The 21,685-nt window shown below is 48.7% G+C and overlaps 2 protein-coding genes across 2 annotated transcripts; both read right to left on the reverse strand.

Moving 5' to 3' along the window:
* Nucleotides 1–342: 342 nt before the first annotated feature.
* Nucleotides 343–6,804, reverse strand: LOC104570810 (cell adhesion molecule CEACAM7). Its single transcript, XM_010217862.2, has 8 exons — nt 6,749–6,804; nt 4,360–4,704; nt 3,288–3,557; nt 2,397–2,513; nt 1,661–1,762; nt 1,263–1,385; nt 829–921; nt 343–473 (listed from the first exon to the last, which is right to left on the reverse strand). The coding sequence occupies exons 1-8, from the start codon at nt 6,801–6,803 to the stop codon at nt 343–345; spliced, it is 1,236 nt and encodes a 411-aa protein (XP_010216164.2). The 5' UTR covers nt 6,804.
* Nucleotides 6,805–11,186: 4,382 nt separating this feature from the next.
* Nucleotides 11,187–15,354, reverse strand: LOC148594177 (uncharacterized). The gene is made up of 4 exons (XM_088527648.1): nt 15,218–15,354; nt 14,150–14,551; nt 12,561–12,601; nt 11,187–11,406 (listed from the first exon to the last, which is right to left on the reverse strand). The coding sequence occupies exons 1-4, from the start codon at nt 15,267–15,269 to the stop codon at nt 11,230–11,232; spliced, it is 672 nt and encodes a 223-aa protein (XP_088383774.1). The 5' UTR covers nt 15,270–15,354; the 3' UTR covers nt 11,187–11,229.
* Nucleotides 15,355–21,685: the final 6,331 nt, after the last annotated feature.

Below are 21,685 nucleotides of genomic sequence, written 5' to 3' on the forward strand. Positions count from 1 at the left end.
GATTAATGTAGAACAAGATGATAAGAGATTTACCCATGCTTGTCCACCCAACTGCAGTTACGTTCCTCTTCCCGGCAACTCCTTCGTTGAGTTGTATGATCTGCAAGACAAGAAGTCTGTTCCCAGGCATCAGAAAAAAGGTATGAGAGGGCATCATGCATACAGTATGGGATGTTGCATTGGGAATGGTGTCTGAAGCTCATGGAGAAGGGAAATAGTAACTTGAGGGGCCTTTGGGTCCTGAGGTCTTAGCAAAGGCCAGACAAATTAAGTTTAAATAATTCACACGGCCATTTCATTATGCAGGGAAAGAGGGCTGCTACACTGCTGAATACCAGGTGTTCAGAGGCACAGGGAAATTAAGGGGCAGGGGCACTTACAGCGCAGGAAGATTGCAAGGATTGGGAGGGCAGACACCACAGCTGTGCTAACCACCAGGATGGTCACGTCCACAAACTCCGTGCAGCCTTGTTCTGTCATTCAAACAGGCAAAACGAGGGCACGACACTCAGCCCAAGCCAGAAAGAGAAAAAGAGAAAGTTAAATGGTCCGTGTCAAACACTGCACAAACAGTGAACGCAACTGATTAGAATTAGATGTCCCTTCACAAAGGCTTCAAAAGAGCATGTGGCAAATGTGGACTTTTCCCTGGGACCCTTCTTTCATCCCTCCAAAAGCTCCCATCTGGGGGATTTTTTGGAGGCAGACTCAAAGAGAGATAGAGAGTGTGTGCATCACAAACAAGTCTTAGTTTCAATATGACAAATCTGCTAGGGCTTTCCAGACCTTGGCAATCTAAGTGCAGGCCCCTAGATAATGTCTTCTCACCGTGGCGATGGTAGATATTCTTTATCAGGAAGCTGGTAGTCAGCACCACCGAAAGCACCCCTCCGGGAGCAGCGTAGCCCATTGTGTGCTGGACTGGTGAGTACAAGAAGACAACACAGGGTTATTGTGTGGTCCTGGGCACCTGCAGCACATGCAGAGCTGGCCTGGCCCATGGTCCATGGGGAGAGGCACCCGCTTGTGATCTACAGCTGACTTTCACTGCTCCAAAGCTCAGCTGTGCTTTTTGTGAAGTAAAACCCTCAATAAAACTGCATTTTGGGCACTTTCTAGCAATCTGACAGAACTTTGGGGCAGAATTGCAGCAGAATGAAAAATAACATTTTCATTAAAAAAATGACAAGATTTTTGGCAAAATAACCTCTCCATTGGCCAGTTTTACCTCCATCCCTGCCATCCTCAGTGGAGCAGCTCACCTGTTTTGCTTTTGAGGTGGATGAGCTTTTCAGGCTGGAACGTCACGGTGGCAGAGACCAGGAATGTTACCACAATCACATACATAAGGATGATCTCGGGCAGTATGAAGGCAATAGATGGGCCTGAAAGAAAACAGTGCAAGGGTCAATGCCAGCTCTGCGTTTGCCCTATTACCGCCGTCATGATTTCATAGATGTCAATCATATCCCTTCCCCACCCGCTCCATTCCAAATGTTTCACTCAGACACTCTAATGCTCTATTCCTCCCAGGATGTCTTTACCCCATATGTATACTTTTAGGGCAGGGATTGCTCTTGCATGCTGCACCCTGCACGGGTGGAAGGAGTCAGGGCTGGAGTCTGCAGAGCGCCACAACGCGACCGCCCCCAGCTCTTACCTTCCTCTCGCATCCAGAGGGTCAAGGCGGCGCTTGCCAGGACGGAGGAGACGCACACGAGCCCGCAGGTGTAGGCACTGAGCCATCGCCACAGCTCCCCCCCTAAACAGGCAGAGCGGCGCTGGAGTGACATCCGTGACGCGTGACACATCCCGCGCCAGCCTTCCGCTGCCCCCGTGGGATGCAGCCGCCTCCCCCGGACGCTACGGGGTACCCCGGGGCTGGCAGAGGTGATGTGGGTCCAAGGGGAGCCCTGCCCCTCAGGATGGCAGTGGGGATGCTCCAGGGGCGCCAGGCAGCCCTCAGGGGCTCAGGCCCATCAAACACTACTCACCCCCTGACCATGCACCTACACTCAGCCTGAATAAATAAGGACTCATTGGATGGGTTATAGTACATATGCCTGTATCACTATTTCTCCCATTCCTTCTTTTATTTCCTTTAGTGTTGCAATAAAAATACTTCTGGGAAACTTCGTTTTCTATAAAAATGTCATTCAACTCCATTTAACAAAAGTGTCTAGAAGGTGCTAGTAGACTAAAATCAGAGGTTTTCTGTTAAAAAAATTGCTCAAGAAACATTTTCTCTTTACTCATGTTCAGATCTGATACATGAGAATGAGGCAAGACGTTGAGACATCTGGAAGGGGAAAATTAACTACCATTTTTTCCCAAAGGAAGATGACTTTTTCTACCCTCCCTCCCAGCATTTTCAGCGTCATCCCTAGCAGACTCACTTATCCTTTGCTTTTCTGATTGGCAGACAGGAAAAATTAAGCCCCATCCTGAGATGACAGTGAAGACCACAGCAACCACTGCAATCCGCAGCGCATCTTGTAAGGCTGGAGAGAGACCTGGAAAAGAGGAGCCAAGATTCAGGCCACCAGTAGGACCATCATAGTGTGCTCCTTGTAAACAAGACAGACTTGCTTTATTTGCCATCTGGTGGCCAAATTAGTGCTTGCTGCTGCAGGCTCTGGTCCATGAAATGCCCAGCTGGGACAGATGGTGCCACATGTACCTTGGCCACTATCTGCTGGGATATCTCTTGCCTACCATCACCCTAGTTATGGTGACAAGGATAGTCTGGAGAGACCACAGGACCTTCTTCAAGAGGGAAGAGCCAGGCTCCCACTGCAATCCTGCTCAGGCCAGACTCCACCCTGCACCCCGGCAGAAGGGCAGGAGATGATGAAGGAAATGATGCTGGTGGGAGATGGAAGACCTCATGTGGGGAACTGAAGGACAGAAAGAAGATCCCAACCCCCCTTGCTGGCAGCACTGCGTCAGGCAGCTCCAAGGAAGGTTGCACTCTCAAGAAAAGACTGGAACTTGCCAGTCATCCTACCACAGAAGGACGGGAGTTCCTGTCAGCTCCCCAGAGTTCACCCTTGGACCATAATGTCATGGGAAGGCTGGCCGAGCCTTGGGGGATAGAGGCAGAGGGATGGAGTTAAATCACCCAGTGAACCCTGGAGAGGCATGGAGAGAGGGAAGAGTGGTGCGAGTGGGTCACTTTGGCTCTCCTTCAGCAGCTCGTGGGAAGCAGCACCTTTCTGATGGCAATTTTTAGCCACACAGGTCATGCCACAAGCCTCAGGTCAGAACCAACACCGAGCAGTGATCACCTGCAATGGTCACGTTCAGGGAGGCCTCCTGCCAGCTTATCCCATTGCTGGCGTTGCAGGAGTAGGAACCGCAGTCCGACTTCTGCACTTTCCTCAGGTACAAAACACTGATGCTGCTAGAGAGATAGAAACCTCTGTCCGGGGGAAGGGGCTGCCCGTCCTTCTTCCAGGTGATGGTGTCCACTTTGCCCTCAGCCACGTCACAGAGCACCTCGATGGTGGACTGTGCCATGGGGGCACTGCACCGGAGCTGAGGGGGAGAGAGGGGCTCTGGAAAGAGACAGAGACACCAACACTTCTGTCAGACAGGACCTGGAGCATCTGCAGTGGGGAGCTGGTGGGAATCAGGAGCACAAGGCTCTCTGCAGCATCCCTGAGTCTGTAAAAGGGCAAATACAGGTACCCTTCCACGGGCAGTCCTGCAGGCAGGTGTCTAGCATAGACACAGCATCATACAGGGCTGCTCTGTTTTCTGCGTTTTGTTTTGTTTTTATCGAAGGGTGATGTTACGGATAAAGCTATGTGTTATTTAAAATGTACTGTTACCACTGTGAGAGCACCTGTGAATAGCAAACAGCCTATCAGTCAACTTAAGGGCTTAGCTTACACCAGGGTCAGAGGGGGAGATTTTTTGCAGCTTCTGCAGAAAGTCCACACTGATGGACCTCACTCCATCCACTCTCCCAAGTCCCCCTTGCAAAGGGTGTCCGAGGTGCTCTGCAGGTGGCCAGTGTGAGGCAGTAGACCCACGGCATCCTGACAGGCTTTCAGTTCCTTGCACTTGAAGTAGAAAAAAAGAGCAAAAGGCTTTTCCAGGTGGGAGTCCTGCTCTCTCTCACAACCACAGCACCCAGAGTTTCCTCCCTGGCAAAGGTTTGGAGCCTCTTCACCTACCCTCCCTGGTGCATAGCAGATTAAAACAGGGATACCCTGCAGGATGACTGCCATAGACTTAGCTCAAATCTCTTCACCTAAACTCTTGGCCAGGCCAATGGTCCATACACATTCAAAACATATCTCCGTTCTGTTTGTATCCATCACCTTGTTCTTCCCTCCCATAGCAGCCACTTACTGAGGACTTCCAGTTGGATTTGGAGACTCTCCCTTTCTTCCAGGTTGATAGTCACTTTGTAAATCCCACTGTCAGTTTCCTGTACATCTTCCAGCAAGAGAGATCCATTGGATGGATGGAAAATAGCTCGACCAGTGTACGGTGCACAGATAGTTGGGCTGTGTGAGCCTCTGTAGTGCTGGAGGATGGAGTGGGACTCGGTGCCGTTGAGGTACTCCCACTGCACAGAGTGTATCTGTGTGACATTATCTGGCACGGGAAGCAGCACCGAGGATCCCACAGTGGCAGCTTTTCTTTCCAGAGGTCCTTCTGATTCTGCAGCCCATTGCATGGGCACTAACAGCCCTAGATGGGAGGAGAGGAGAAGACAAGGGAGATCAAGTCAGCATGACTGAAGGACACGGCTGTGTCACCCCCGATCTGTGGTGATAACTTCTCAGAAGGCCCCTGCCACTACTGTGTGCCGTGTGCCAGGCAGTGAGATGTCTTGGAGAGGGTCTAATTGCAGCACAACTTGCTTAGAGAAATCTACCTGCAGTGCTGTGAGTTCAGGCCACATTCCTCTGTGAGCTACTGGCTAAATCTTATTTGTGTGCGCTTGTGTTTTTGGGTGCCATTTCCTGGTCTATGCATGGAGGGACTTTCTAATCCTGACTAAATTTCCACGGCTCATTCCAAATTCCTGGTTTTGTTTGGGACTGAAAATATCCATTCACTCCCAGCATGCCAGGATGCAGCTGTTTCCTCAGGGTGCAGGGCAGCTATTGAGTTTGTTGTGACTCAGGCTATGTGGGTTTCAAAATGAGCAGAATCAAGGAATAGTTGAGTTTGGAAGGGCCCTCTGGAGATCATCTAGTCCAACACCCCGGCACAAGCAGGGTTACCTAGAGCAGGTTGCGCAGAATTGCATCCAGGTGAGTTTTGAATATCTCCAAGCCCAGATCATTGTAAAGAGCTGCTGTGGCATATCTCATCCTAGCCCATTTCTAGGAAAGCTGGGCAGAAATAACTGCTGAAATCCTTCCTTGTAAAGCAGAGTATCAAAAAAGAAGGAGAGGTCCAAGAGATGAAAGCAGGGAGCAGATGGAAAGAAAGAGAGGGCATTTATCTATGAACTATCCAGTCAGACAGCAAACTAATTTCTCTTACTGTGACAAAGACTCCAGTGACTCCCAAAGGCTGATGTGAATACGCTGGGACTTTTGCTGCAAATCATTTTCTCCGCATACCAATTTCTAGCCTGACCCTAGTGCAGGAGCATTGCAACTGAATCTGCTGCGATGACGAACACCAAGCAACCACAGACACATCTCCCCCAAAAGTGGCATTGGGAAAACGTGTTTCCAGCACCTGGGCCCCAGACATGCCGTTGTCTGCAGCGAAGAGCCAGAGAAATGCTCCGCAAGCGAGTCCGGTGTTATCTCCTCCCCAGAGCAGCTGGTTCAGACCTGAACAAACACACTAGCTGTGCGGACTGGATTTACTCTGTCCCCTCAGGGTGTTTTAATTCCAGCCCGGATAAGCACACATTTACACTGCCTCCTGCTGTTCAAGAAAACAATGAGGAATTCGTCCCTTCTGCTTTGACCAGTTATTTCTCTTAGCAATTTTGAAGCAAAGGTGAGAGAGAAAACAGGCATAAAAATTCAAAAGAAGTCAAGTCCATTTGATCATTTTCCTTTCTCGGGCTAGGAACCTTGAAAAAGAGCTCCCAGTTTTTACTTACATGCCCTGAGGTTCCCAAAACTGAGATGGGTGCAGGAAGGAGAAGCGGTTTTACAACTGCAGCCCCCTGTAAGAACACTATGCAGCATGCTATCCACATAGCAAACAGCAGCAGTACCACCAGAATGTGTTAAGAGATGGTCCTTAGTTGAACCTGGCCTTTTGCAAGGATATCAAAAGTTCATCTTGTAGATACTCAAACAGAGCTCACTAATAACCTGATATTTGAAAAACCGCAGGTACCATAAGGGGTTTCCTTCCTGCCTTAGATGCTGATCCTGAAAATATTGGTACTTCAAGCTACCCCCGTGTACATATGAAGACTGCAATGAGATTATTCACATATGATTGTGCAAAATTATGAGATATTACTTATTGGAATCACAGTATAAATTTAGGCTAGAAGACCATAAATAAATTTTCTGGTGCTTCTGGCTGTTCAGCCTTTGGGCAGCGAAGCAGCGATGCCCTTTCTTTTGTCTACAGCTTTTGAGAGGAAACGTTGCCTCGTGTAAAAAACCCAGCCTGTATAGACGAGGTGCCTGTGTACAACTACAAAACTCTGCAGAAGTCACAAGCACTGCCCCAGTTTACCCCAGGTGAGGATCTGGCTCAGAGCCCACTCGACACTATCAGCAGCGAGCCCAGCTTGTGAACAGCTTACCTGCGAGGAGCACCCAGCTGGTCCCCAGCAGCTCCGACGGACGGCAAATCAGCATCTGTAGAGGAAAGTAGTTCAAAAATCATTGTGGTTTTAAAATAACCCCTCAAAGGCCCATACAGAAAAAAACAAATTGGTTTTGATGGTGCAGAGTTTTCATACTCTTAAGTCCTGGATCCCTGATGCTTGTGAGGACAGAGCCTTAGCCCCAGCTCAAGCCCAGACTCACTGTTTTGCTCTCAGCTGCTCCTCTCCTTTCTCTGCCTGCTCTCCTGTCACTCTGCCAGGGAATCCTTCCTGGGAGGTGGCAGCTCCACACGCCAGCTCCGCGCTCGCTGATCCCAGCGGCCGCGCGGGGCGCGGACGCGGCAGCTCAGCGGCGCTGCGGGCTGGGCGCTCCTGATCACTGCCTGCGCCCTGGAGTCCCCTGGCGCTCACACCCCGAGGGCCTTTCCTCACCTCCGTGTCCCTGGAGCCTGCAGGGCAAGGCAGAAGCACCAGCACGGTGGAACCAGGCTGTCCCATCACCTTTGCCTGCACGTTCCCCTGCTAGCCAGGGATAGCACTGCAGATCCGGGCCGCTTGTCTGCCTGCCTGTCCCTTTTTGCCATTTCTTGACCTTTCTTTTCCCAATCTCCTTCCAAGCAAACAATTCACTTGCATTTCCTTTTCCCCCATTGCTCCCAGTTTTACTGCTTCCACACTTGAATTTAGCATCTCTGAGCATTACCTAGACAATCTCAGCCGTGCCTGGTGTTACTGAATCAGTCACCAGGGCGCTGTTGGTCTTGCAGGAGTCCCTCAAAAGGTGCTCAATGATCTTCAGCAGTTATGTGTGAAGCTCGGCTGTTTCTCACATCACTCCCCCTGAAGCACATGTGAAACCTGGACCATGGTGCCATGTGAAACCTCACGGCACCAGCTTTAACTTTTGCCCCATTTCACTCTTTTATCTGGCACACTTGGCAATTTCTCAGCTCATGCTCAGTAGTAGTCTTCCACGTCCTGTTTAGGCCACTTAGTCTTAGACCAAAGCCTTGGTCTCGACTGTGTCATTTACTTGCAGCCCTACCTAGTGGGCAGGATGGGAATCTTCAAACAGGAAGGGCAAAGACCTTTATGTCTGCAAGGCAGCTTGCAACTAAGTCAGTAAAAAAAATAGGTCAAGCCAAACATGTTTTGGAGTTTGTCTCTTTTAAAGAAGAATCCTCTGTTCCCATCTACACAGTTCCTCAAGGCAGTGCAGGGTATTTGTTGGGTCATATCACACATCAGTTAACATTTTTTCATTACAGTTCAGGTCTGCTGTATTCTGTGTGCAGTTTACATGAGTTTACATGGGACAGCCGAAAAACTAAAGGCAATGGAAAGAAGTGTAAAGACGTTTACAAAATACAAGCAGGAAAACACATCCGTCATGAGCAATAACAGCTTTGTCTGCTCCTATGAGCTTCCCATGAATATCCCTCCTTAAATTAGCACATTTGTTAGTCTGTTGTGTTTGTTGTGTCTCTTGGTAGCTGCAATGGATGCATCAATGTGAACAGCGAAAACCGGCATGACAAAAAACTGGGAGTCTTTGGAAAAATATTACAGAACAAAGCTTTTGTTCACCAGGCAGATACCTCATCTGTTTCCAGGAAGGACGAAGTCCGATAGAAGAGTATTGCCAACCCACCATTCCCACCACTTAGCACTTGCAGCACCTGCATTGCACTTAGCAGCTTTTGAGGAGCTGGCAGAGCCCAAAAGAATGGAAAATCTTGTAATTATTGGCAAGAGACTCATGCCGTGAAGAGAAGTTTTCACACAATCTCTTTGGGCCAATGCGGTTTATTGGGGTGTCGCAGACAGGAAGAGCCACTGACCATCAGCAAAGTGGAACTCGTGCCACAGACTCTGCCTGAAAGTGCAGTTGAGTCCCCCAACTCTGCCCACTGCATGATGCTGCTGCTGCCTGAACAGGCGCAAAGGGAGGTCCGTCCGTCTCTGCTACATGTCAGAAATGTTCGGGTGAAACAGTAATGTGAAGAAATTTTCCGGCTGAAGAAAACCTGCAGTCTTCAACATGAAAGGCTGCCTGTATCCAGGGGGAGGTACTGTGTTCTGAAACATGGCCAACACACAGCAGAGCACCCGAGAAAGAGATCTGAAAGATCTGAGCCCTTTGCAGTCACAAGGAAAACCACACTGACCTTTAGCAGCTATAAAGAGCTTGCAGAGAAGGGCCTGAGAGGCAGAACCCTGCAAAGAAACTACTTGGTGAAGGAAATGAGAAAGCGGCAGCAGTTTGTAAAGCTGTTGCGTGGGTTAGCTGCAGGCACTGGATGCATGGGTTAGGAAGAGAAGAAATCCCTGCTGTAGCTCGTAGCAGAGGGCTAGCAGGGTAGCAGGCCCCAGGAGAGGTGGAGGAGAAGACAAACACAGGGAAGCAAGAGCATCACAGAACAAATGCAGCCAGTTCACAAAATAGTCTGGGTATTTCTATTACTTGTGCACTAGTTGTATGTAGGTATAGGTAGCCCTTTCTGTCTTGGAAAGGCTCCATCCTGGCACCAAGCAGCTTCTACAAGACCTGAGTCACAAAGGGAGGATTTAATCACCTCTGAATTGCACATCCTTACTGGATTGCAGGCATCCGAAACAAAGCAGCAACTCACAGTGTGCGCAGCTCCAAGGTAACGTCTGCTAGCTATTTTACTCTCCCTCTGCAGGCATTCAGCACAGCATATACATGCTTCGTGTGAACAAAACCTGGCTCTTGGTATTATCTTCTGGGAAGCAGCATTTCAGCCCAGTATGTTTCTGTTGCACAGTTCATGTTTTTCTCCATCCAGATATCTCTTGCCCAGAAGGGAGGGACCCTTCTGCAAGACTGGAGGCTCTGTTTCTAAAAGACTGATGGACGATTAATTCATTCTGTCAAGCTGAAGATGATCTCCATGACTGCCCACAGTTTTGGAGGACCTGGGTCCTCCTAATCTGGGCCCTGAGCAGTCCTTCCATGTGCTTCCACATTCCTGAGGGATGGCATCTTCAAAGGCCTTGAATAGTGGGGCAAAGAGACCCCCTCAAGAGGACCCCACACGATTAAACCTGAGGAGTCACAGCTATATTTCCTGTGCATTTATATACTTTTTATTCACTTTTTTTTTTTTTTTAGTACTCTCCTTTCCTCTGCTATTCAAGGCCTTACGTGAACCACAGCAATGGCTGTTTCAGCCCAAAGCGAGTTTTCTGCATTTGTGGTTTTATTGAACCACAAAGTATTTCTGTTTTCTGGAGCAAAGCTCTGTTGCCATGATTACCAGAAGGGCTTTTCTGAACTGAGTAGCTGAGAAAGGAGACAGGGTTTCACCTTGGGTGAGGACAGGGGTTTGTGCACTAGCTACTGAGTAGCTGGAGATGCAGGTGGGAGGCAGAGAAAGCTATTTTTGCCCCTGTGTGTCTTGGTACAGAAAACATTTCTTCCCTTGCTGAAGGGAGCGGACCCCCAAAGAGGAGGAGCAGGCAAGAGCAGCAGTTTCTGTGCTATCTCCAAGAGACTCCTGCCCTGCCACTGGGCTCTCGCTGCAAAGGGGTTGTGTCTGAAAGGGGCTGTGGTTGGGAAATACCAAGGCTTCTCATCCTTACCGTATATCCATTTATTTTTGATGGGACCTGGTGTTCTGGTACATACTATCTCATTTATCATGACACCCAGAGAGGAAGAAAAAAAAATATTTATGCCTTCACAGCATTTTAAAGATGCCTCAAAGTGCTGGTGCTGCTAGAGATGTGGAATTCTGACTTTAAAATAAAATTACACAGCTTTCTTTGACTGAAGTACACCCATTTTTGTGCAATGACATTATGTGTCATGAGATCCACTGTACAGAAAGCCCCATAACTTTGCACTTCACAGGGACACTTCCAAACAACAGTGGAGGAAGCTATTGCACTATTCTAAGGTCAAGCTACTCTTTTTGTAGGGAGCATATGCACAACAATTACTGAAACACTCTTAGAAACAAGGATAACTTTTCAGTCCAAATGATCTGCATATATATTTTTCGGTATGCCAAGACTGTTAGCAGTGAACCTGGGACACATGAATAAGAACTGCCTAATTTCCTCTGTTAAACCTCCAGTCAAGGTGAGGCTATGGGAGTAAGGTTCCCAAGGACCAAAATTTTGATTTGCCTTTGCCTTATGAACATTTCTCTGATATTACATGTCTTTGTAATCTCAGAAAGTACCAAGAAGGAAGTAAATCCAGCTCTTTCCTCAAATTCTAGAGAGACTGCAGACCGAGGCGAACTGAGGCCTTTCCATACTCAGGAGCTCCAAAGCCTTTACAACCTGTGCTCAGTGTGCAGACTAAGAGCTGCTGGAGAGTCACATCAGTAGAGGCAGTCAGTGACAAAAACGTCCTCTTCACCTTCATCAGGGCTATCTTTAACAAAGTTTAAGGCTCCCACTTGAGGCAGATTCACAATCGCTGCTCAAGATGACGGTGGCCAACGACTTCCCACTGGGGCACTGAAGGTTACGGATGTGTACACAGTCTCTGGTGCTGCTGTCCGCTGTGACTGTTCAAAGCTGTCTCCAACTGTGGCATAAACAGTTGCTATGTCCCTCATCGTGGTGCTTTCCATGGGAGAGTCCTCAGCACTGGAGACCTAGATAAGGGCAAAGGGAAGCGCAAACATGACAGCCGTCTCCAGAGGCTCTGTCAGGACCAGGCAGAGCTACTGACTTGCAGTCCATAAGAAGCAGGCAGCAGCAGCAGCTGTGTAACGTCTAGATGGCTTTACACACAGAGACACATTACAGGCATGGGAACACAGATTTGTGAGGGAGGTGAGAAAAGCTTGGGCCCAGCTCTGTCTACACGAACGCATAACTGCGACAGCCTATCGGAGTACATGCCAGGTGCCTTGCTACTCCTCCCGTGTATTTTCACCATGGATCTCTCAGACAAGACCAAGTCCTGCCTCAGACACAGCTCGGACAGCAGACTAGAGAGCTCTATGGACGTGAGAAAACATGAGAAAAACCTTTGCTGAAGTTTTGTTGTAGTTCCTGAGACAGAGAGCATAGAGTGGGAAACATGGTCGACCTCCTGGCTATTCTTGCCGGAAAAAATCACCTTTTTGCTTTCTTTATATGGAAATCACTACAGAAAAAAAGCTGATAGGATCTGCAAGAGAGACTTTCTGGAGTATCTTCTGGGACATCTGCCAGCACAATGAAGTCACCTTCTGTGGATTCCTAGTTTTGGGCAGAGTAGTGACTTGAGCTGTCTGACTGATGTCTCCTTAAGTTTTTTTCTCTCTTTCTCATGAATTTATTCAAATGTGTAAGACATCAGCAACACTTTTTCATAGGTAAGACCTGATGTAAGATGTGTGCCTACATCACCCACACCAGCCCCTAGAGAAGTGCTATTGCATACATTTATGAGGTTAGGAAGCAAGGCAGGATGATTATCTGCTCTTTTCTCTATATATATTCATTCTGCCTTTTCCCTTGATGCTGTTGGCTGAAGCTGACTCCAGGCTTCTCAGCCATGAAGGCAAAATTCACACTGATGCAGGCAAAGCCTGAAGTGTGGGGTCTGAATGGGAGGGAAGTGGAATGGAAGTGAGCAGCTCAAGTCCAGCTGGGGGATGGAGAAGGCACTTTTTAGCCTTCCCTTGGAATAATGAAATAGCTTCCTAATTTTATGCTCACAACCTGGCTTTTACAGTTCAGTACATCTTAAGAAAGCAATCAGCTGAGAGTTACAGAGCTGCCTGTGCCAAAGTGCTTTTAAAATTACTTTTTCCTTTACCTCTTGTTTAATGATTCTTGTTTTCTTCTGTTGCACCACACCTAGGAAAAGGAGAGTTGTGTATTGTTATTTGACAGACACACTAACAGTCTGTATATTCCTGGCTCCAAGTGCCAGAGAACTAGGATTACTCTATTGGCAACTGCTCCAGGGTTGTAGTGTGGATTTTGCATTTAGGATAGAGATTTCTGTAGCACATTCCCTAAGTAGAAGCAAAATATTTACTTGGAACCAAAGCAACTTGTTTCTTGACAAAACCAACTGAAGATACCTGCAGGGATGAAGGTTTTGAAGACATCCCTGACAGAAGCTGTGGAGATATGCACGTCTTCCTGGTTTATTTTTAAAGTGGAAACATCCTCAGGTATTCTCTCTAACTGGCATTTCCAAGTAACTACAATAGTGTAATCATAACCGCACTTACAAGATTGCATTTTTGGAGTGCATTGTACTGGGGAAATTGTACATATTTTATAAAATAGATATATTTCAGTACCTTGAATCTGGTCTTAGCAATGAAATAGATTTGTTCTCTAGAAAACTATTCTCTTTGGGAATGCAACAGACCCAAGCCATTCATGCAGCTACTTTGTTAAACTGTATCTCAGAATTTAAAAACATAGAGTGACTCTTAGACCTGAAGAAGGCAACACATTTCAGGAAACTCTTTATGGAAGGAATAGTTTCGGTATGAATAGCAGAATATGGGCCTCATCAGACCCTTCCAATAGCTTTATCCCTTAAGATAAGTCCAGGGGAACTGGACACAGAAACCTCAAAGCTTAAAATGCAAGAGCAGATCCACTCACCCAGACGCCGTATGCAGCAGATGAGCAGGAACAGCAGAAAGAACAACATTAAACAAGAAAAAACTCCAATTATGTAGGCAGGGATCTGTCTTGAACTTCCCTTTTGTGCGTTGTTATGGTCTGGCATTTGAAAGAAAATAGATGGTGAGTGTGTTTTCTGAAGGAGTAGTTGCAGCAGTTGCAACACGTTTCTGGAAAACCTGTCCAGAAAGCAGTACAAGTAGATGGAGAGCAGCGCTGTGGACACACAGGCTAAAGGAAACAAACTAACATTGGAAAACATTGCTAAAAACACACCCACATCTACTGCCTATGTACGAATTTCTTTTCCTGCACTAACTGATTGTACATCTAAGCAGTTGTGTTGCCTCCACTTTGGGCAGTGTGTGACTTGTGGGCTGCACATGATGGGGTCCCATGAGTGCGTTGCTGTAACTCCAAATCAGACACCATAGCCCTCTTCTCCCCTCCTGGAACTATTCAGGAAAATATACCGAGAAATATTCCCATCCTGAATTGGGGAAAGCAGTGGTTAGGTGTCTCAATTATGCTTCTGATTTAACCTAGCAGAAAGGGGCAGAATGAGTTTCCTGTCACAAATAGAAGAGCTACTTGCAACAGCACCTGTGACATTCCTTGAAATCCTGTCTTCACCCCAGCAACATATCCCTTGGGGAAGCAGGACAAACACACTGCCAGCATCCCCTCTTCCTCCTGTTTGCACTGCAGAGGTAGCCTAGGTGATGTCTGTGCTGAGCATGCCCTCACACTCACACTCACCGGGGATTTCAGGGCTGAAATGAGGGCTGTGCACAGCTAAGATGATGTTCTTGGTTAGGATCTGCTGTTTGAAGGTGACGCTGTACACCCCGCTGTCGTTGAGCTGCAGGTTCCGGAGCAGCAGGGATGCGTTCTCAGGGAAAAGCTCAACACGATCCTGGTACATGGCACTTGGGAAACAGTTTGCAGAGCAATTCCTGGGAGCCCTGTCAGCACTCAGGGAGCAGTTCAGTACCGTGCAGCTGATGAATGGGTTCAAGCTGTTGTTGAATTTCCACTGAATTGACAGTGGAAATTCAGGGATGCTGTTAAGTTTGTAAGAGAGGGGCAGGAGCACAGACTGGCCCACAGTGCCATTGATCAAATCCTGGGGGATTTCAGCAATGAGAGCCAGGTTTTCTCCTGCAGAGAACAAGAAGGGCCAGATTAGCAACATACCGTCATCCTGATGCATGTGAAGACAGATTGTCCATTAGTGTCTCTTCTCCTTCTCAAACACTGCCCGGTATGGGTATTTTCAGCACGCCTCACCGCACCAACCCATTCTGCAGCTTCATCTTGGTGAACCAATTCTCAGCAAAATGCAGCCACCACATCCATACCTACAGATTTTACAGGGAACATGCTTGGAGAAAAGCTCCCTTCCCTGCACACTGGGGTTGTGGATGTCTCTTTTCATGAGGAGTCACCTGAACCTCACCAGGATGCTGCGATGGGAAGAACTGAGAGCAGTCTGTGGTAAAGAGCAGAGCTGTCCCAAACTCTGACGATGCCACTCCTCCTACCTGTGGTTATTTGTCATTTTGAAATACTCCAGTGAAGCCCCTGCAACTGTATTTTTATATCTTGGTGATTGTCTCTGTGGGAAAGAGCAAAGCTTCAGGACAGTCACTATGCGAATTCCCTGGATGGCTCCCCAGCCTCCGGTGAGCTGTGCCTCCGACCCAACCAGGGACAAGCATCTGGTCACTGCCTGTTTTCCCCATCCAAGCAGCATTTACCTTGGTTGCTCCCTGCTAGTGCACCAGCTTCCCCAGGAGTTTTCCCCTCAGCCCATCCCAAACTTACCGAGGAGCAGCAGAATGGAGCCGAAGCACCTCAAACGCCAGCGAGAGGACATTTGCTCTGGTCCCTGGAGATGCAGGTGCTGCCCAGCTCGTACAGGTCTAAGCCCCAGCTCGCCCTGTGAGGGAATGGAGGCTCTTGCTGTTCAATTACCACTCCTCTGGCACCGGGTCACTCACCAGCAGCTCAGGGGAGGTAACCACTCCCAGCTCCAGCAGCATTGGCCAAGGTCTCTGCTGAGGTAACAAGTGAGCACCTCTGATGAGTATCCTCAGCTTGGGAGGACTTGCTGACTCTCCTTAGTCTCCCCCCTGTGCTAGACGTTATATTTGCAAGCATGCAAGAGTCGACACTTTCTTCCTGTGCTCTGCAATAGCACCTTCTAAGCAGCTAAGTGCCTGGAGCGTGACCTGGGGAATGATGCAGCCCCATGCCAGAGACCAGCCCTGCTCAGCCCCCGGGCTCGCACAGAAACACGCCAAGCATTCCCCAAGCGAGCCCATAAACATGTGCTGCTCTCTACTGATATTCAGCCAGAGGAAACTGCTTGTCAAAACACCTCCCAGAAAGGGTAATCCAATGAAAGTCAAGTTCATTGCAGAGTGGTGGGACTACCTAAGTCCTCACTGGTTACATGAGGGAAAAAATACAGCCCCCTTTCCTTCCCTTGGGCAGGCATACAGGTGGACAAGAGCTGCGGGTAGGTCCCAGCAGGCAGAGCCAGCGTAGACCTCACAGGAAGCTCTCAGGTTGCTTCTCCCCATGTGAGGCTAGAGGGGACGCATGCAGGTGACACCACTGTGCTAGGGCATGTCCCCACCTGACACTTTCTGTGCTCTATGGTAAATATTGGAGACTTGCACCTGGGAAGGACGAGCATGAGCTCCAAGCCCAGGTGCCACAAGACAAGCCTGACTTGGAGACACACACACAGGGGAAATCTACCCACTCGGTTGCTCAACAGAGCAGCAGTGGAGCACGGCCTCAAACTTTGAAGTGGTTGCCGTTGTTCAGAGCTTCACGACCATGAAGGAGAAGTTCGTGCGAGTGCTGGGGGAGCACGGCCGCAATAGGGCCTGTCTGCACAACAGGCTGGAAACCCACAGCTGCAAAGTCACCACAAGTCACATATCTGTCCAACCACCACTTCTTCAGTCATGTTCAGGGAAGAATTAAGAATAGTTTGCAGCATACAGACAACTCTGAAGTACCAAGTGGTGCCCATAACAGCCTCTATGGGAATTAACCTTTCCAGATCAAAATGCTACACCTAACTATAACCATTGAGCTGTGGCAGGTTATTCTTTCAAGACTCCAACTCTTCCCCAGTGCAAATCAGGAGGGTCTCTGAAAACTGTTGTGCTGACCTGGTTTTGTGCTTGGTGAAGAGTGGACACAGCTAGTGGGAACAGCAGAACTAGTGGCCAGGGAACAAGAGAGACAGGGCAGAAGAACAAAGTTGAAGCAATGGAATGTTTGGTGACTTGTAGTTTTCACAAGTCATTTTCCTCTTTCTCCCTTAGAGAGCAATCAATAAATAGGCCTAGGAAAAAGCAGCCTGTGATACCTGACAACTCCAAGCTGAAGAGCATTTAGCACCTGGGGCTTGTCAGAAGCTCTGGAAAATCTATTTCACTTCTGGAGTTGCTGCTGGAATACCTCTGAGTGACTTTGGATATCCAACCCATGAGTTTGGGAGGAACAGGCTGAAGGAGGAAGGGGTATTTCACAGCAGAGAGGAAAGGGAACTGAAAGGTAAGTAAGGTTGTCTGAGGACAAACAGGTTAGCGCCATGCAGGGGTGTGTGAGTGGACCAGAGCCCAGGAAGCCTGAGCTGTGCCTCTGGTGTCCCTCATCCTCCCTCCTCCCAGCACCTCTTCTGCTCTCACTGTTAGGGCACTTACATCTGTGACAGAGTAGCCTCAGGGGAAAAGCATGCTCTTTACCACAGTTGGAGTTCCTATTCTAAGAGGAAACTAGGGAAAAAGCCAAGTCTGCAGAGCTTTCCTTCTTCTTTCTAGTGCAAAAAAAAGATCTGCACCATTTGTCACCCCTCATCCTATATTTAGGATGCTTATAGGGATAGTGTATTTTCTGCCAGGTATACAGGCTTTCAGACATTTCCTGACTTGATGCAGTGATTGAAGACCCTGGAAACAAAATGTTGGGATGCACTGTGAGAATCTCCTGAGCTGTTCAACTATAGTGAACAAGCATGGGGGATGGACCAAGAAAAAAAAAAAACAAAAAAAAACAAAAAAAACACCCACACAACTTTTTCTTGCCGTATGATATACATTTTATATAAGCAAGGCTTTTCACAATCAAAAGAACCAAATCCTACTACCACCACTCCAGTCCCTCCCAGGAGTTCAAGCTGAGACAGGCTCACTGAGCTGCCCTTTCCGCATAGGGACTGAATCCAGTGCAGTCGCCATTAGACCAAACAGCAGTTTCAGGATTTTCTTACATTCTGAGAGACTGTTGTGCTGGGTGCACAGGAGCCGCGTCCGTTACCACAGAGTAATGCGTAATGGCAGCTCCTGCCTGCCCACACCACAGGCCCTGCCAGGTCTCCTCTCTGGAGCGCTGTCTCCCCTCACTCACAACCTAAGGGCACAACGTAAACAATTAAAAGGAGAAAGAGCATGGAGGGGTTAGCACTACTCATAGCACCCCAGGTGTATCCCACCTCCTCCTTCACCTCACTGGCCACACAGATGCCTCATTTCCATGACAGGACAGCTGAAGAGAACATAGGGAAAACGTGCAAAAGCAGAGGCAACTCCTGCTGAGGTTGAGGGGAGTCACCTTACTTCCAAACAGGCCTTCCAACAATCTCCACAGGGACAGGTCACAGGAAAGGCAGCGCCCACAGACAGGACTGCTGCTGTGCCCTTGGAGTGACTGTGGTATTGCCAGGGCTGAGACAGAAACACTAGGCCTGGCCTCAGGCATGACAGAAAAGCCCTCTTCCCTTGTCCTGATTAAGGTAAAGGGATCCTGCTTGCACAATTCTTGAAAGGAAGCACCAAGGAAGATTTCCCTGGAGTCTTGTATTAAGTTCTCATTGGGGTCTTCTGGTGCCTTGGCCCCGCAGCAGGGCATGCTGGCAATGCTGGCAGAGCATGCAGCTTCAGGTGACTTGTCGATGCTGTCATTTACCCTCTACCCCCCTGCAGGGGCTGCTGCCTCAGTGGGGAGAGGTGGCAAGGATGGCACACACAGCAGCTCTGCTCTTAGAGCAGGGCCTCTCCATGTTTCACCCTCAACATCTGCAAGAGAAGCAGGGAGAAAAGCCAAGTTATCACAGTGCTTTATCCCCTGCGTTCCTTCCTTGCCGGCTGGGAGCCCCAAAGGCAGTACTCACGCACATGGGTGGCTGCCCCCCTGCTCCTCATTGGTGAGGGGACTGCTCAGTGCCATCAGGGCACAGGAAAGGCTGTGCCCATGGATCCAAGAGGCTTTGCCAGGGTCTCTGGTCAGCTCACGTAGCTGGGTGCTGCTGTCTTCAGAGTCCTGCAATGTCTCTACACGGGCAAGCCGAGGCAGCCTGTCTCCATCCCTGTGCAGAGATGAAGCTGAGCTCTGGTTCTGCTGCATCGCTGTGGGGGGCTCTTGGCAGCCCACCTGCGGGGAGAAGTGGGTGCACGATAGAAGCCCTGCTTCAGAGGGAAGCTCATGGCTGAACAGGGCCAGCATCAGCGCGACCCAGAGCTGCTCCCTTCATCTTGGTGATGTGTGGGGCTTGGGGCGCCCACCCAGTCACCTCCGCCCCAGAGAAAGTTCCCAGGGCCCCATGGAAGGGGCCTTGTAGAAGGGCTCAGGGCTGGTTGTGTCGCACCCAGTTCCCCTTCCCCACTGTCCTTGTGCTCTGCATGCAGGTCCCCTGCCTGCTGCCTCCTCTTCCTGCAGCCCCATGGCTTACCTCGTTGTGCTCCTGCATGCTCCAGGGAGCATGTGAGGTCCAGGTTCTCCTCCTGCACCATGGGAGAATCCAAACATGCTGCCAGACACAAACCACACCAGCAGCAAGAGCAGCTCCTCTCTCCTGTTGGAGTCACTCTGGGGCCCCAGGCACTCTGGCAGGTCACCACAGGGATGGCCCTCTAACAGAAGCCTTGTGGGGCGTGGTGTCACCTCCATCACAGAGTCCTGGTGGTTGCAACCCACATGGCCTTGTGTGGGCCTTTAGGTGAATTGGAATTTCCTGTCACTGCATCTTCACCTCCAGACCTGTGGGCCCCTCTGAGCCTTGCAGATAGGCAGCTCCTCACGGCTGTCAGCTTTCAAGAACACAGGGAAACAGGACAGGGATTCAAAATGCATAAATGGCAAAATATGGCCACAAGCACAAACCTCACTGAGTTTTGCAATGGGGCACCATCTGCCCAGGTACATGGCTCTACTGTCAAGGTGAGCTGAAGTGTATTTTGTTACTAAACCAGGGGTATGTTACCTGCTACATTCTGTAGCACTAACATTATACACACACACCCTCTTCATGTACATGATTCTTCCCCAGTTTACAGCCTTTTCCTATCTCCATCATAGAAGATTTACATGCAGGAATCTTTTTGGGCTGCTTCTAAGGTCTGTAATAACCACCAGTAACACAAGTCTCCTGTAAACTAGTCAGATGTGACTCTCATTGTCACTCAGTCGAATTCCTATTTGTCAGCAGGATGCTCTTGGAACAGAGCTTTAATCTCACTGAAAGCAGAACCATTTATAGCAGCCTACATGATCCACTGCAAACTGTCCTCACAGTCCTTTGAGACATGGCAGCAGAAAGTTTTTTTTTTCCTCCCACAGCCTCAGCACAGACATCAATTTTCACTATCCCCAAAATTTACCAGAAATAGCCCCCAAGCCACAATTACAGTGGAATCACTGTGCTTTAGTGCTTCCTTTGGACTGAACCAACATCCCTAATGCCCTTCTGCTGGCCCTAGGCAGGCACTGTTTGGTCACACTTGGTACAACCCCCCAGGTCAGACCCTCCCAGACTTACTGTGGAAAAGCAGGATGAAGCTGAGCACCTAGCAGTGTGGGAAAGAGCCTGTGTCTCCTTTCCTCAGGCTATGGCCACAGCAGAGAACATGAGGAGGGGAGTTGCTCATTATCCATGTCCATAAGGCACAAAAAGGAGCTGAAAGCCTTCACTAGGTGTTTTCCTCCATAAAGCTTGAAGGGGTATAGTCCATAAACAGACAGGAATGAGTATCTTCTCCCTTTCTTAAGGCATCAGAATCTGAGCAGGTAAGTATGGGAAAGTTTCCTCATTTTACAGCTGCAGATAGGACATGCATTTAGCTTGCCTTCCCCAATGCAGGAGAGGATGCTTGGGATTTGTTTCCTCTCAGGTGTCTCCTGAAATTGCCCTTGCTGGGGATCATGAAAAAAGCAGCAAGAATCCACTGATAAGATTTTATGAAACGTAAGTGTCATCACCAGCACATTTCTACAGGAAATGGAACATGGTTCAGTCACAAGAAATTGAAAAAATAACAGCATTTCAGTCCAAACAGCATGTAGAACTTCTCACAGTGAAAGTATCATGCACTTGGCACTCTGTATTCTGTTAGCTCTTCTCAAAAAGAAGTCCTATAGATTTGTCTTTCCAAAGTATTTGTGATTGCCATAATACTCCCTTCTGTGATCAGAAAGAACTCCCAACCTTGTATGCCCACTGGCTGGAATCTCTAGACTCTCAGATGTTTTAGGGCAAAAAGGTAAAGGAAACTGTAATGGGAGCACAAATCCACCATTCCAGCTTAGGTTCAAGAAGCTCCAGGTGCCGCTTTCCCTGTGGATGGCATGTTCAGGGTCACCACAGCAGAATGGGGCACATAGAGCATCCTCACGAGCAGAGGCAGCATCACAGGTCAAGGTGCTCTCTTCACTTCCAGAAGTGTTCCTGCTTGATGTTTCAATTTTTTCTTAGATGGGTCACAGAGGCCTAATGCTAGACACTCCCTCAATCCCTGAGGAGAGGTATCACAGTCCAGGCAGTCCGTCATATTAGACAATGTTTCTGACATTTACAGACATGTGTTCAGCTTTTGGCATTACTCTGGCCTGTGTCTGGTTACCGAGTAGCTCAAACTGTGCACATATTTCTCAGCTGGTTCTCCATGTGGAGCTCATCATGACTGGGGGACTACATAAAGACAGATAAATGGAAAAGAAACAAAGAAGAAAGCTCATTGGAAAAGGACAGGCAGAATTTGTTCCCATCTGGAAATCACAGCCATGTAAGAAACAGACATGTGTCACCCCATGCCTTGGGCACAACAGGGCCACTTTGATACAGGTAATACTGGCCCTTGTGCATTCATATACATAAGCTGAAGTGAGAACTATCTAGCCTATTCTCTGACCTTAGTCTCTTACTGCCTGCTCCTCTTATGCTGCTTTACTCAGGCTGATGGCTTCCAACAGCAACACTTATGGAAACTGTTATCTTCT

The sequence above is a fragment of the Tinamus guttatus genome, unplaced genomic scaffold, assembly GCF_059628265.1.
Source record: "Tinamus guttatus ecotype Peru unplaced genomic scaffold, ASM5962826v1 Tinamus_guttatus_pri_ptg000287l, whole genome shotgun sequence".
In the NCBI taxonomy this organism is placed as follows: domain Eukaryota; kingdom Metazoa; phylum Chordata; class Aves; order Tinamiformes; family Tinamidae; genus Tinamus; species Tinamus guttatus.

Coding starts and splice junctions, on each gene's coding strand:
- LOC104570810 (XM_010217862.2), bottom strand. CDS start 6,803: ATGCTGATTTGCCGTCCGTCGGAGCTGCTGGGGACCAGCTGGGTGCTC. Junction 3,558..4,359: donor AATCCAACTGGAAGTCCTCA/GTAAGTGGCTGC, acceptor GTCTCTTTCCAG/AGCCCCTCTCTCCCCCTCAG. Junction 922..1,262: donor CCACCTCAAAAGCAAAACAG/GTGAGCTGCTCC, acceptor TGTACTCACCAG/TCCAGCACACAATGGGCTAC.
- LOC148594177 (XM_088527648.1), bottom strand. CDS start 15,269: ATGTCCTCTCGCTGGCGTTTGAGGTGCTTCGGCTCCATTCTGCTGCTC. Junction 14,552..15,217: donor CTCCATTCTGCTGCTCCTCG/GTAAGTTTGGGA, acceptor TGTTCTCTGCAG/GAGAAAACCTGGCTCTCATT. Junction 12,602..14,149: donor TTTCAGCCCTGAAATCCCCG/GTGAGTGTGAGT, acceptor TCCTTTTCCTAG/GTGTGGTGCAACAGAAGAAA.